At 40.3% G+C, this 16,167-nt stretch overlaps 2 protein-coding genes across 2 annotated transcripts; one reads left to right on the top strand and one right to left on the bottom strand.

The window, feature by feature from the left end:
- Positions 1-788: 788 nt before the first annotated feature.
- Positions 789-6,303, top strand: LOC118432789 (non-neuronal cytoplasmic intermediate filament protein-like). Its single transcript, XM_035844412.1, has 7 exons — positions 789-1,240; positions 1,423-1,483; positions 1,609-1,704; positions 1,952-2,122; positions 4,323-4,448; positions 5,171-5,389; positions 5,804-6,303. The coding sequence occupies exons 1-7, from the start codon at positions 876-878 to the stop codon at positions 5,816-5,818; spliced, it is 1,053 nt and encodes a 350-aa protein (XP_035700305.1). The 5' UTR covers positions 789-875; the 3' UTR covers positions 5,819-6,303.
- A 3,479-nt stretch (positions 6,304-9,782) lies between these two features.
- LOC118403058 (non-neuronal cytoplasmic intermediate filament protein-like) lies at positions 9,783-13,311 on the bottom strand. Its single transcript, XM_035801498.1, has 7 exons — positions 12,847-13,311; positions 12,372-12,432; positions 11,902-11,997; positions 11,370-11,540; positions 10,846-10,971; positions 10,293-10,513; positions 9,783-9,855 (listed from the first exon to the last, which is right to left on the bottom strand). The coding sequence occupies exons 1-7, from the start codon at positions 13,137-13,139 to the stop codon at positions 9,837-9,839; spliced, it is 987 nt and encodes a 328-aa protein (XP_035657391.1). The 5' UTR covers positions 13,140-13,311; the 3' UTR covers positions 9,783-9,836.
- Positions 13,312-16,167: the final 2,856 nt, after the last annotated feature.

The following is a 16,167-nucleotide window of genomic DNA, read 5'->3' as shown; positions in this document are numbered from 1 at the left end:
ATAGAGTACTGTAATTAATTCTGCTAGAGCAAGGCTAAATGACACCGTTAATAGCCCACACATTACCTAGGCTAGACGTGTGCCGATTTCACAACAAAGTTACCGAAATCTTATTTGGTGGGTTTGCGAGATGATGTTAAATGAAACAAGTGTATCTTTATAATGGCAAAATTCCGACAACATAATACGCAGCTAACGAAATGGGCGCATATATAATGGTGCACACCTAGGTACCTGGCTGAAGATGGTGTCTCCGTGGTTTAAATCAAACATTTTGTTGCCCCAAATAATAACGACCGGTTATTTCCAAGCATTGCATTCCATCCAAGTTCCACCAAGCAATAAGCAGACAAGTCTGTTTTTGAAGTTTAAGAATATAGACTTAGTGTGAAATCTAGAAATGAATACTAACACATTGCGTGTAGATAAACTGTTAAAAAATCATACTTGTTTTGGACAGAGAAAAATCAAAACACTTCTGACGCGTATTCCCCTTAACAAGCTTCAAGATATGTGTTTTCTCAAATAGTTGATTGCCCTACATACTATGGAGTTTGCAAGCACATGAATTGCTTTCTATTTGAAGCCATTTGGTACAAAAGACAGGTCATGGAACATGTGATGCGCTGACACATTAAGGTCAGCTATGTCCTTTGTAAACCTCACTGAAACCAGGAACCAATGGGTTGCTATAATCTGAAACGATGCAGTTCACCAATAGCGAGCTTCGCTGGCCGAGGAAATTATTGGCAGGAGGTGACGGCGTGGACCATGATAAAACTGTAAAGAACCAGAACTCTAGCACCAGAACATACCGCCTAGACGGTCTTGCTAGTTTCAAACTAAAATCACGCTCGAAGCTCTAAGGACACGCCATGGCCACCAAATCACGAGCTGGAGTCGGCGGCGGAAAGTATTACATCGCCACCGATGGGGCGGTGCAGACCCTCGCTGACGCCAGGGTGACCCGCAGTGGCGAGAAGAGGGAGCTGGTGGTCCTGAACGACCGCTTCGCCAGCTACATCGAGAAGGTGCGGTCCCTGCAGGAGCGCAACACCAAGCTGACGACCCAGATCCGGATCCAGGAGGCAAGTCGGAGTGAGGAGAGAAACATCACGGAGGTGTACGAGACGGAGCTGACGGAGCTGCGCGCGCTGGTGGACCAGCTCACCCAGGAGACGGCTCAGCAGGAGGCCGAGAGGGCCAGCTGGCAGGCTCAGGCCGAGGAGTGGCAGGCGAAGTAAGTCACACATGATACTATAGTACGAAATAAAAGGAAATCAAGCGGCTGGATATTGATTTCTCTGAATAGTCATTCGTAGTTAAACTTTGAATGAAGCGCGTTATTAGAATAGAACAAATATTGTCGACGTTTGACTGAACAAATTATTTAAATGTTCTATTCACTTTGATTCCCGGCAGATGCGAGGCCGAGACTGCCGCAAATGCAGCAAGGAGGACTGAACTTGCAGCGGTCAAGAAGGTGTGTTTGTCGTTCCATTAGATCTTCATCGTGCTGATATGCCATTATCATATCCGATTATTAACTTTAGCATTGTTGGGGTATTGTTATGTATATACAAGATGTTTGAATTCCCAATGTTTCAGGAGGTAGATGCGGCGACTGTGGAGCGTGTTGGAGTGGAAAACAGGCTGACAACAGCTCAGGAGGAGATTGAGTTCCTGAAGAGGGTCTATGATGAGGTGAATATGTCTTTGTAGTTTTAGAAACCTCGTGTATTTATTGAGCTCCTATTCTTGGTACATGTATTCTAACGAAAAATGGAATGATTATTGCACCCTTTGAACTCACTCATTACACTGTAAATCGTTTTTCAGCAGCAAACTACAAAGTCAAAGAAATTTCACGTAAACTTTCATTTCACGCAGTTAGTGAACTCTAAATGGTCATCTAGTTTCTCAAGGTGCAAATGTTGTATTTCCCATGCAGGAGACTAGGAGGGTGCAGAGCCAGCTGAACGAGGCCGTGGCCATAGCTGAGACGGAGACGCCATTCTTTGCTGGCCCAGACCTGAGCGAGACGCTGCGTGAGATCCGCCTGCAGTACGAGATCATGGGCCAGGCCAACAGGGATGAGGCCGAGGCCAAGTACAAGGTCAAGGTGAGAATGGATGAAACGTTTTAACCCACTGGCACTGCATAAATGTGTTGAATTTTGTGTGATGTCAATAGTAATTTTGTGTGATGTCAATAGCAGAGGCCTTGTAAAAAGAACCTTATCAATCAGAGTACGGATATAGAAAATGTAGCAATATTGTGATGTTAGGGAGCGTTTTTCCCAAGAAGAAATTCGGTTCGCACGACATTAAAGTGCATTAATATAACCCTATCAAGACCGGACTCCTTCGTAATTTCAAAACGGCTTGGGTTACGATCACCAAATTTAGAGAGAATCATGTCCTGGTAAAGTTTTATTTAAATTTTAATGTAATTTAGCGGTATTAAACAAAAGCATTACTATTAAGGGTATCTTATGAGTATCTAAGTCTGCCAAGTATTTTATTCCCAATAACGAGGACACTGCCGCCTTTATGACGTTAGAAAATCTAGTATCGACAAGCATGAATTTTTTTAAAATAAGTGTTTTTTAAATATAACGCCAAAACCCAATAGAAGGGGACTAAAAAGGTTTAAGTGATTGTGTTTTGTAAAAAAGTGAAAGATTTTGACAAAATTTGAGTATAAATAACAAGCATTCACCGTTGATTATGACATTGTCCGCCATCATGGATTTTGACCCATGACGTCATCAAATCAGCATCGCTTAGGAATATCTAATTATCAATGTAAGTTAAGATTAATAATAATAAGGTTAATAACAAGGTTAATGATATGGATAAGCAAGTGAGGTCTAGCAAGAAAACTTTGAAATCTCATAATTTAACCCTATTCAGACCGGGGGGGGGGGGGCTTTTGAGGCCAGCGCCAACTTCGATGTCCTATAACGCCAGAACGCCATACGCTAAAGCCACCAAATCTTGTGAGTTTTCCAAAAATATTGTTGGCAACAATTTTACGAAGTTTGACAAATTTTCAATTTTTTCGTGTTGCCATGGCAACCGTTTGCTGACAGGCAGTTTTGCCAAAAATCACTATTTTTGGTTCTAACAATGTATTTTTCACATTTCTTTGCTATATTACTGCTATTTTGATACATAAATAAAATATTAAATTATTTAGCATATCTTTCATAATTATATATGCATCAATTATGCTAATTTGATGACGTCATCAGCCCAAAATCCAAGATTGCGGACCGCATGGCCAGATCAAGAATAACAAGCTAATTATCCCTTAAAATTTGCAACTACCTGGTATTTTTTCATCAAAAACCATCTAAATGAATGAATTTAGTCTATTTCCATTGTCTTTTGTGATTATTTGTCGCAAAAAAAGTACTTTTAAAAATTCAAGGTAGTGGATATAATATGGCGGAGCCTAACTCGTATCTTAGATGTGCAGGACGTCATTTTAGGACGTCATTATGACGTCATCGATGTTGCTATTGGCAATACATGTCGTAATAAACATTATTATTCTGCAATCTGCACTTCTTGTTACATTTTTGTAGTATAACTTGAAGTTTTCTGAGAATACCCTTTTTTCATGGGTCCGGCTACAATTGATGACGTCATAATTACGTCATTTTACGTCAACGTAACATCAAACGTCATATACTCGTCGGATATTATGTCGATATCATGTCCTAAAAATTTGGTGGCCCTACGGCACGTCGTTCAATAGTTAGAGGACTTAGAAGTGGAGGGCCTCAACCCCACCCCCCCCCCGGTCCAGGGATGACCAAAAAAGCCCGGTCTGGATAGGGTTAAACTGAAATTAGTAGATATGGTAAAATATGCCTGTCAGAAACCCGTTGCCATGGCAACATGAAAAGTCGATTTTTTGGGTGGGACTGTTGCCAATAATTATTCAGGAAAAGTCACCAAGTGTCGTTGTCCTAGCACGCGTCATTCGACAGTTATGCGGCGTTAAAGAAGGCGCAGGCACTTTTAGCTACCCCCCCCCCCCCCGATCTAGATAAGGTTAAGTATTCCAGTTGCTGGAATGTTGCTATGTTTGACATTCCTCATGTATTTGCATAACAAGTTCAGAAACTAGGGTTGACGCCGGTATCTGTATCCGCATTTGTATCTACATAGCCTGTACAACCGCCCTTCGGCGTAACACACCAGCTCATGTGTATGATATAGCATGAAGTCAGAAATAACAGATGTACAAAGAAACAACGAAACAAACATACAACCAAAACAGGTTAAAGATGATATTGCTTCCACACCCAGTTCAGCGAGCTGTCCCGGCAGCGGGAGGCGGATAACGAGGCTCTGCTCGCCCTCCGGTCCGAGCTGACCAACCTGAAGGTGACTCTACAGTCCATCACCGGCGAGACAGAGGCTCTAAGGAGCAAGGTTGGGTCATCGTCTATATTATAATTCTGTCTACCATATAGAAGAACTACCACCAACGTGATAGTGGTAGCATGCAGTGATAGATATACATGAAAGATATAGTCTGCAGTCCTAAACATCTGAAAATCTGGGGGAAAAAAAACGGAAAATCGCGAAAGCCAAGGACCTTCAATTTTTAACAATAATCTGGTCCATTGACACAAATGCATGAATTCCATATTAGAAACAGATGTGAGGCCAGTATGAACCGCGAAAGGGAAAAACGATGTAACGATGTAACTATTTTTTCTCTATTTGCTTTGAACAGACGAGAACAATGTGGCACTGCATTCTAGTTTGAAATATTAGAGTGCCAAATACACAGTACAGTCAGACAGTAAAAGTAGTCTTTTCTTTTATCTCCCTGACCCCAACGGTACCAAATGTACACCTGGGTGAAGTGAGGTAGGTCGTGTAAATTGCCATTTCTAAGGACACAACGTCGGGGGCACGGCGGGACCTCGATTGATATTTAGTCACCGGGTTATATTGAATGACACTGTAAGAGATCTATAATGCAGCCACCTGCACCCTACTGAACAACTTAGGTATGCAGATGGGGGATGCTGCTTTGACAATCTTCTCTTTAGACACGTTTATACGTAGAGTATATGTTTGATCTGACGAAACTATGTTAGTAGATACTAGTATTTACTGCATTTTCTTACCTGTTTTTATAATAGTCCGGTTCGCTGGAGTCGACCATGGCGGAAACAGAGGCCCGCCGACTGAGGGAGATTGCTGAGTACAAGGCCGCTATCGCCGAACTGGAGCGACAGATGGAGAGGATGAGGGGGGAGATGACCCAGCACAGCGTGGAGTACCAGGAGCTGGTGAACATCAAAATGTCGCTGGACGTGGAGATTGCGGCCTACAGGAAGCTACTGGAGGGAGGAACTGGGGTGAGAATGCTTCCATAATAACATGTTTATGATACGGATTAGTTTGAAAGTTTTATAACACAATGGTTGGTTGATTTTCCACCATCCCAGTATTTTCTTCATGACAAATTGCTCAGATAACGTATGTGGCAATATTGAGTATGAAAAATTACTGATTTATATAAACTTTGCCGCATCAATATGGCAAAATAGTCCTAAACGTGCAAAAATGGCAGTTTCTGTCAAATAAGCCATCCGTAAGCTGACTCGAAGTTAATTTCTGCGGATCCGCTTTTCTTTTGCGTTTCAGTAAAAGAAATCTCTATCTGAAAATGAATCTGGGAAATCTTCAAAACACGGAACAACTGAAAGTGTCGTCATTGTATGTTTCAACTCCTTATTATAATCATTTCATAAATTCTACCCATATGGCAGGCTCTTCAGTTCTAAGTCCTGAGGTCAGCAGTCCTGATGTCACCATGCAGCCGTGAGGTCAGGCGTGCGGTCACGATGGAAATTAAGTCCTCCAGCTCTTGAGAGAAGATCCTATTGTATCCACCTTAGTCTGCAGTTCGCGCTATGTAGCGGAGCCATATGATGTCATACTGTATCGGGGAAATTACTTGTATTCATCACAGAATAGCCTTGTTCTTGATCTTTATTATATCGCATTTGTTTCTAGATAAATTTCAATATGCATGATGTAGTCCTTTCCACGAATATTCTTTATTGTATGCGACATACTACATATACGCAGTGATGCAGTAGGTATTTACTGAATGACGTAAAAGATCAAAAATAAAAATGTGTAAAATCAATTCCTTTTCGGGTATTCTTATATCCCCCATGTAGAAATTAGCATTTCCAATCAATTATCATTTTAACAGTAATACATGATATAAGAGATGACAGGAATAAAATCATGTAAAAGGGAACTTGACTCTTTGCTTTCCTTTGCTTGAAACATGACTGAATACCCCAGTACCAAAGGCCTGAGCAACAGTTTTGCTAAAGATTCTGACAGAAATGACATAAAAAAACTTGTTTCTGCATCTGCTAAACATTAAACAGTTTGGCACTTTTCCTTACACTTCTACTGAGGTCATTACAGCAAAACACTTCAGAAAATGTATTTCTATGTATTAGCTTTGTTGTGAAGTGCGATCTGAAACATCCTTAGCAACAGCCTGAGCAACGATTTTGTTAAATTAAATAAAAGATTAACGGATTTCTATCATTTAAAGTTTAATAAGCAGACGGACGTTCTTAATCATCAGGCAAAGAGTAACTGAACTCGTGTGCTGCTCTGCCGGACGTTATATCCCCATTTTAATTGTGACGGCGCTCTCACGGTGCCTCCGCTACGTAAATTTGCCTCATCGCCGTGAGAACGCCGCCACCCCAAACCGAGGACAAAGCATAGAAGGTGCAAAGTTTACACATAAAATTTAAGTGTCATTCAAAATATAAGGTTTGACTGAGAAAAGACAACAACACTCTTAAAACTCGTTATTCTTATATCTATAAGACAATGGCGAGGCCCCAGATTTTGTAGTAAGAAACTGCTTTATTTAGGGCATCTGGAAATCAAAATCGAAATACTTTTTCTACTATTACAAGGACAGGGATCAAAATTTTGACAAATTTAGCTCAAAATGCCTTGATTTTTTAGAGTCACTAAGGGGATCCCAGAACTCCATAGTCAAAGATACTTGAGAAGTTTTAATTGTATGGTTGGTGAAGGTTAAACCCACCAACCCCACATACAAAATATGAGTGAATTTGGCTGACCCCTATCTTCCGATATCTGCCTGTTTTTTCCTGGTTTTCTCATGCAATGACCCTTAAGATACATTTTTTGTCAACATATAACGCTAAAATCTCATCAAAATGGATTGAAAACGTTCATATGAATGTTTTTTTTTAAAGAAAATACAAAGTAGTGATGAAAGCCAAGTGAAAATAAGCTGGCTATACTTTTCATCATGGTATTGTCAGCCATCTGGAATATTTTAACCAATTACGTCATCACAATTAGCAAAATTTATGAATATTTAATAATAGAAATCACACTAAGATATGTCAGATATTAAAGATATATGAAAAGAAGTGTATTTCAGCCAAAAATCTTAAACTCCCATTTTTTAAACCAAAATTATTGATTTTTGCAGATGCCTTTCAGAAACCCGTTACCATAGAAATAAGTTTTTGTTGATCGTTGTCAACAATACTCTAGGAAAAGTCACCAAGTTTGGCTATTCTAGCACAATCCGTTTGGGAGCTATACGATGTCAAAGTTGGTGCAGGCACTTTTAGCCCCCAGTCTGGACAGGGTTAAAAGGCCTGTGCCTACTTTTATATTGTATAACACCAGAACAGCTTAAGTTAAAGCCACCATATTTAATGAATTTTCCTAACATTTAGTTGGCAACAACTTTATAGAGACTGAAGATTTGTCCTGTTTTTCGTGTTGCCATGGTAATCGTTTGTTGATAGGCATTTTTGACAAAAATGTCTAATTTTGATTTTAACATTGTATACATTTTTCAATTGCTATATTACTGCTATTTCATTACATTAATAAAATCTTATGTTACTTACATTATTTTACATTATCAAATATGAAAGATGGCGGACCATATGACCTGGTCAAAAATATTTAGCTTTAATTAAGTTATTATCTCGTAAAACTTGCAACTACCAGGTATTTTTTCATCAAAAATATCTAAATAAACTGATTTAGTCTATTTCATTTCTTTGCTATTTTTCTCTAAAAAAAATTATTTTTGTCTTGAATTCAAGGTGATGGCTAGAGGATGGCGGTGCCCAACTGATAACTTAGATTTGGAAGACGTCATTTTGACGTCATTGATTTTGCTATTGGCAACATAAGTCGAAAGAAACATTATTATTCTGTTATCTGCACTTGCTGTTACATTGTTGTAGCATAGCTTGAGGTTTTCTAGGAATACCCATCTTTAATGGTTCCAGCCAATACAGTAAATTTGATGACGTCATAATTACGTCATCTTGCGTCAGACTTCTTGAAATCTATCGTTATGTCTACAGCATTCGTGTCCATACAATAAGTCGTTGAAGAGTTGCAGGAGTTAGAAGGGGTGGACCCCCAAAGGCCTCTCACTCCCAAGGTTGACAAAAAGGCCTAAATAGGTCTGAATAGGACTAAACTTGATTTTACTTAAAATCTATGTCATCTCCTTAAGTGCTGTACTTCAGCTTTGTCTCTATACGTCATTTGGCTTTTGTTGATCTACCGCGCGGATAAGTATTTAACGATATTCACTGTTAAAGGATTGCATGAATATTTATTTATTTTGTTCTAATACATTTCTATTATCTTCTAGTATTTTTGGAAATTGCCATTGTTTCACTGCAGTATGCTAAGCGAAAGGATACCAATAGTAATGCAACTTTACGTCCTCGTTATTTCATAATCCTTCATGTAATAGGCCAACGAGGCAGGTCACCGCTGGCAGCAGCTTGTCTTCATCGACTGGTGTAGCAACCAACAAAGATCAATGCCAGTTAATTGCCGTCAAGTCCCACTACATGTCACCTAGAGACGGGGTGATGGTTCTGGATATGGACATGCCGAATGACATCATTGTTGGCTAACGGCTACAGATTCTAGCTATCTGCGGTTACCAGCTTCTGATAATGAAGTGAAAAACAAATGGAAAAGAAATGGAATCTACGTTTTGAAGAAGAAAACACGAGCAATGAACCATTCAGGAAATAATTCTTTAAGTTTGATCTTCTTTTATTACGTACGGTGCTTCTACATCTGATACATATTCCACAGTAGTTTCCAATTAAGGTGCACTAACGTGACGTACATGTGGTGCTTATTGTCTTCACGTCTATCATTTACTCTGTATCTAGCTGTTCGCGAACCTAGTGTGTAGTTACGTAACTTAGAAACATGCTTTCTTATTGATATATATCGTGTTACCAGTTTTGCTGCTATATCGTAATTTTCTTATCAGAATAGCAACTGTGGTGTTCACGAGTAACATGCGCTGTGAGGACATCCATTCATAATCATGGAACCGTCCATACATGGCATCTTTAAAATCAACGCTTTTTGTGTCATCTATCCCTTAGTCGAGCTATTTGAGGGACATGCCACCACGGAAGATCTTGTAGCCTTTTTTGTCAACTCTTCCTGGCTTCCTGCATTTCTCAGTGTTTCACTTTGTGTCATGCCTGTCCATTCTTTGATATAATCCTCCCATCTTGCCATTCCTTCCTTCGTCTTCCTTGTACGGTACCTTGGTTAATAGTTTTGGCTTGTCCCAATGAATGTTACATATATCAAATCTATTAGAGGCTCGCTATTAGATAATACATTACGTCCTAACGTTCCACGATGGCATGGCCGAATACTTTATCCAGGTGTTGGTGCCACTGGCTCGGGGGTCTGGGCCGTCTGAACCGGTTGGGGCGACTAAGCCTGACCGGCCAGCCTATGGGACAAATAAAAAAATAAAGATGGTGATTAGACGTTTGCTAATTTGAAAACAAAACGAACTACACTGAGGCAACACGAGCAGATTTGCTTCAATCAGATAATAATTAGGATTTTTTTGCGATGGCATTTAAAAATGTGGAATGCGTCGGTTTTACCCATCGCTTGACAACTTACAAAGAAAATAACATAGAGTCTGACATGAATTATATATGGTTTAAGAAAAGAAGTCAGGAAAATTAAGCTACAGAATGTAATCATGGTAAATATACACTTCATATGAGGTATGCCTTTTATCTTTCCGTTTCGTATGGCATACAGTTCAAAGGAGTTGCTTTAAGTCTCTTTTTTTTCAAAGCTTTGACAGGGTTAGAAATGAATACAGTTTCGGCATGATGCATAGGAACAGAAAACATGGCAAAACTGTGCCTGTACCTGATCTCCTCTCCCTCCAACAGCTTCCTGTAAGCGGCTATCTCGAGGTCGAGCGCCATCTTGACGTTCATCAGCTCCTGGTAGTTGGTGAGATGTTGTGCAATCTCCAGCTTCATTTGCTCGATCTGCGCCTCGCGTTTGCCGATGGCCTGCCTGTACGATTCCATCTCCTTCTGTATGCGGGTCTCCGTTTGGTTCATGCCGTCTTCCATGGCGATGTTCTGTTACAGATACAAGAGAACAGGTGCATTTTAAAGATTATGTATGAGTTTGCCTGGCGATGATCACAGCAGGGAATTGTCACGATAAATAGGAACATATAGAACAGAGTAAATTCATAGCAAATTTGATACGTCCAAACAAGCTCAAAAGATAGCAGTTAAAAATGCTCAATCACCGACCTAAATTTGCTACGATGCACCAGTCCATGTGATCGAGGAGTCCAGTTGGTTGTTAGTATTCGTGCTGTTTAGCGTGCCAAATTCAGATATAATTCACAGACCCACTATACCCCCAACAGCCAGCCCCTACCTATACTGGTAACATTACCCACCTTGCTCCTGATAGACTCGGCCTCGGCCCTCAGGGTGTCGATCTTCTTTTGGAACTCAGCCACTTCTGCCCTGGCGGCTGCCAGAGCGTCGCTGTCTTTCTGCCGTTGCAGGGCTATCTCCGCAAACTTAGGTTATAAATACAAACTATCACATAAAAGGAATAGTACGTAATGACATGCTATACTAGGCTTTGCATTGGAAAAGCTAACTGGTAACATGGTATGGTATTGAATCATTAAAAATTGTACGAGCAGTTGGCAATTTCTGATTTAACTGCCATCTACATATATGTGCATCAACATAATCTACCTTGTATAAATTGGTATGGTTACATGGCCGGCCACACTTTAAACTATACATAATGTCCACACATAACGTTTGCATGCTTACGTCGTTCGCTTAGTTAAAGGCGGTACGAGTTTAAGTTCCTCGGTCGTTTTGGGTATTTTTACCTGTAGAAGTTATGTTACAAAAAAACTATATTTCAAACACACAATTCAAGATACACGTTATATGTTCTTACCTTCTCCCTGTACTTTGCCTCAGCGTCCTGCCTGTTCGCCTGGCCGACCACCTCGTACTGCTCACGGATCTCCCTCAGGGTGTCGCTGAGGTCCGGTCCAGTCACAACCGCCTGCTTTGCCTCTATCGCAGTCACAGTCCGGGCCAACTCTCCCCGCATAGCTGCTATCTCCTGTAAAATGCAACAACTGTTAGCAGGTTTGTACAAGGTTTCTTTATTATTTCCTAGAGTACATTTCCATTGTAATCTATGATATAAGAACGTATCATGCGTAAGATGCGTATAAATGGAGTAAACTTTATTCTGGATTTTATTACTAAACAGTTTCTGCACTGTGTGCTTGGAAAGGTTTTTCGGTTACAATCTGATTACTAATAAAAGAAGTCATTGATGCATAACTTGATAATTTGACAAGGAACGGATTTGAAAGACTTGCGAATGTTTTTTATTGCAACTGAATGGTTGGTATAACAGACAGACAGGCAGACAGACAGACAGACAGGCAGACAGACAGGCAGACGGACGTGCTTACCGCAGAGTTAGTCCTATTTACGGCCTCGATCTCTCCCTGCGCGGCCACCAGCCTGCTCTCGAAGCCCGAACGAGCAGCGTTGATGGTTGCCAGTTCCTAAAACATTAAGGTCTTTTACGTCGTTGAAGGCTAGACATCTAGCTATAGGTAGTAAGATACCCCAAAAATCAGTTTTAAACAAGTACAAAAATTGTATTGAGGGTTGTATTATGGCGGTAAAGAAACTTATCTTAGTCAAACAATTGCTAATGTTCCACCATTCTTTAACTAAAAGAAACGGGCTGTCAACTTTACGTTTTTCGTTACCATCTTGCACTCTTGCTACTATGACGTCAATCAAGCGGATCCTCGTTACATGTATTTAAACAGACATAAAAGAAATTTCCTTGTTTGAAAGATAACAGGTTAATCTAAGTCGGTACATTTTTTTTCTTACACTGTATCAAAAGAACTAATGGACTAGGACTAACCGTTTTGTTCTTCTCGATTTCGGCCTTCAGCCCCGAGCGCACCGTATACTGCTCTTCGCACCTATTGATAAGGAAAACCATGCATGTTTATACAATTTGATATAGCCCAATTTTTTTTACTGTCACCAATTCAACAAACAAACCACGTTTTAGGTAGAAGCTAACATAAGGAGGCAGTTAATATTCAATTTAATAATATGTAATACCGCGCTCTCTCTCTGCGACCTAATATTGGTAAGAGCGCTACGAGAGCGTAGCGAAATCGCCCACGGTAGCCATGGAAACGCCATGGTCACTCAGGTCGCCATCACCTCCGCGACTGTTTTCGACCCGGGTCGAAACAGTCGCCGTCAGAGCGCCAAGGACGGCAATCCAACGATGAGCGCCAGGAGAGCGCTCAGTGAGCGCCGAGGGTGCCAAGAGAGCGCGTAAATCATTCGCGCTTTCGTGCAACAATAGAATATTATCAACGTACTTTCCCTGCCATTCCTCCGCCTGCGACTGCCAGCTGTTCCTCTCGGACTCCAACTGAGCCTTCTGCTGAGACAGCCCGTCCACCTGAGCGCGCAGCGCACTCAGCATCCCCTCGTACTTCCCCTTGTCTACGGGGGCGGCTTTGGCCTGGACGGCCTGCAGCTGACTCTCCAGGGCGGCATTGCTCTGGTTCAGGGCCTGCACCCTCTCGATGTAGGAGGCGAACTGGCCGTTCAGGGCTGAGAGCTGTTTCTTCTCAGCGGTGCGGGTCATCTTGGCCAACTGGGTCGCCATGCTGTTCTAGTGTGGACTTCGAACGGGGAAGTCTTACCACAGAGTTGTAAGCGGTGGATTCTGAGCTAAACCGACATAAAGATAAAGCTTTGTAGACTTTTAAGTTTGTTTAAGTTGATTAATGAAACCACGTCCTATCAATCTCTTAGTCAGGAAGGCAAATCATTGGTTGGGCGCTGCGTAAAGGGACAGAGGGGTTTCCCTGTGCATATAAGTACCCAGAAAGCCACCAGAAATGACAAAAATAACGGATACAGATTATTGGCTAATGTGGTCCGGTCAGATGCTGACTAGGACGATTTGCAGAGCATACCGCAGCTCGGATATGTGGGGCAATCAAATATCACACGTGTGCCAGCCAAGACCATTCCAATCATGAACATATTCAAACTATGTCTTTGCGTCTACAATTAGATTTAAGTTGATGGCAGTGATCCCTCGGTGAACCGCAAATTCCGGCTTAAGGCTCTGTGAAGTTGAATAGGTCATGTAATCGGAACCATATATCTCTCTATTGATCTTCAGCATTACTGCCTATTCCGTAATCTTAACTATTTTTTTACCTCAAATATTTGATTGCCCTACATACTAAGTACACAAATTGCTTCCTATATGAAGCCATTTTGTGGAAAAGACAGGTCATGAACCTGTGATGCGCTGACACATTGAGGTCGGCTATGTCCTTGGTAAACCTCACAGAAACCAGGAACCAATGGGTTTCTATAATCTGAAACGATGCGGTTCACCAATAGCGAGCTTCGTAAGCCAAGCAGATTGTTGACAGGAGGTGACGGTATGTTAAGTGACCGTAATAAAACTGTAAAGAACTAGTGTGCCGGGCAGATGCTTTGGCACCAGAATATACCGCCTAGAGGGTCTTGCTAGTTTCAAAGTAAAAGACACGCTCGAAGCTCAAAGGACAAGTCATGGCCACAAAAAAGGACGGAAGATGACGATGTCATGGGCCTTGCTTCCAAATCAAAGAAAAAGTGAATGGAGACTTATCTCTATCGTATTCCATTGTTTGTACTGTGTAATACACAAGCTTTACAATGTACGATATGCATTTCGGCCATCGTGATCCCAATCTTCAGCATTTCGTTGCCTATTTAATGACCTTAACTAGCTTAGTTCAGTTCAGTTCATCCGAGTAAGAGAGGTGACACCGTGACTGACACAAGGCCTTGTCCTTAACTAAGATCTTGACATCATTTTTTTCTTCATCTAACGATTATGTCTGTTTTATAAACCTATTTTTATTTTCACTCCATCATCTGACACGGCGATTCTTTACAATATGCAATAACTATTATAAATCATATGAAAAATCAAATGAGACGGATCACATCGTATTTTTTTGTATTAACTGTGTAATCTACAAACAGTACAATCTATCATATTACAGGCCATCCTGATCCCAATCTTCAGCATTGTTGCCTATTTAGTCACCTCAGCTAGTTATGTGATATATGTGATATATATATATATATATATATATATATATATATATATATATATATATATATATATATGTGTGTGTGTGTGCGTGTGTGTGTGTGTGTGTGTGTGTGCTACTGTTAAACAAACGTCTGCAATATTCTGGACAACGCCTTAATATGGATGGCAACGTCTGACATGGTGAAATGTGCGACCTTTTAAGTATGATAGTATCTAGGCTAGGTAAATGTTGAATGTGAAATTGTGGCAACAGTCTTTACAGTCTTTGAATTTTGCATGACTAATAGGAATTTTATGAATCACATTTACGTAATCTCTAATGCTAGGTCACCGTGTCATAAATGTTTTTGCACCGTAAGCCTTGTAAGAGTAAACTTCTTGACAAAACTGTGAACTGCATAGAGGGCAGATGACGATGTCAGTGCATGGGCCCAGCGACCAAAATGTTCTTTGTAAATCAATAAAGCTTTAAAGAAAATATTCTATTACTATTAGTTACAGCTATGTGACACTTGCCTGCCTTATGAACAAGGACTACTAATATCTCGACTGGCTTGAGGTTTCTGTGCTTATTGAATGCTCCTTCGCATCCAGACTAGGCTTTTATTGGTATTCCCTGGCGTTGGGTGGGGTGCCTCATTCGGCCGCCCTTCATAATTTCAAAACGGCTCGATCGCCAAATTTTCAGGGGATGATGTGATTGTCGTGTTTTACAATTCCTAAAATTTCATATCATTATAACGTATATGACGTATGACGTATGGCGTTATTGATTTTTTGGGGGTAAAAGGGGAATTCCTATAATACCAAATATATCACAGTAAAGTTACCATTAAAGGTTTTTTTTTATAAATCTTTAAGTCTACTGAAACTTCTATTGTCCAAAGCCACCACAACTACGTCAGGATGACGTCATAAAATTACGTCACATATGTTTAAGCTATCACTTTCAATCCGACATTTTTGATCATCATCATCAATGTCTTAGGATAATTTTTTTTTAACATATAACCCCAACCCCCATGAAAACGGATTAAAACGGTTCACATAAATACTTTTTCAGTGAAAATACCAAGTAGTGATGAAATCTTACACTTATTCTTATATTTTTCATGAAGCTATTGTTCGCCATCTTGGATTTTGCATATTAGCATAAATTAGTAATATCTAATTATAATTGCCCAATGAAGATATGTTATATATTAAAGATGTATAAAAGCAAGTATAGTATAGCAAGAAAATATATAAAAATCTCATTGTTTACCCCAAAATTTGTGATTTTTGTAAAATATGCCTTTCAGAAACTGGTCGCAATAAACATGAACTTGTGAATTGTTACCAACAATATTCCAGAATAAGTCACAAACTTTGGTTGTTCTAACACAAGCCGTTTGGGAGTTATAAGGCGTCAAATTTGGCACAGGCACTTAAAACTTGGTCATAGCACCTAGAGTAACTTTGTCGTGAGGAGGATTATATACGTTTTGGCAATTGTTCTTTGAGATTATTCTGACAGTGTACGTGATGTGTTTTTTTTCTAAAGACCCTTGCTTATCAATATGCGATGATT

The sequence above is a fragment of the Branchiostoma floridae genome, chromosome 2 (assembly GCF_000003815.2).
Source record: "Branchiostoma floridae strain S238N-H82 chromosome 2, Bfl_VNyyK, whole genome shotgun sequence".
Classification (NCBI taxonomy): domain Eukaryota; kingdom Metazoa; phylum Chordata; class Leptocardii; order Amphioxiformes; family Branchiostomatidae; genus Branchiostoma; species Branchiostoma floridae.
This window is presented reverse-complemented; position numbering and strand designations above follow the sequence as displayed.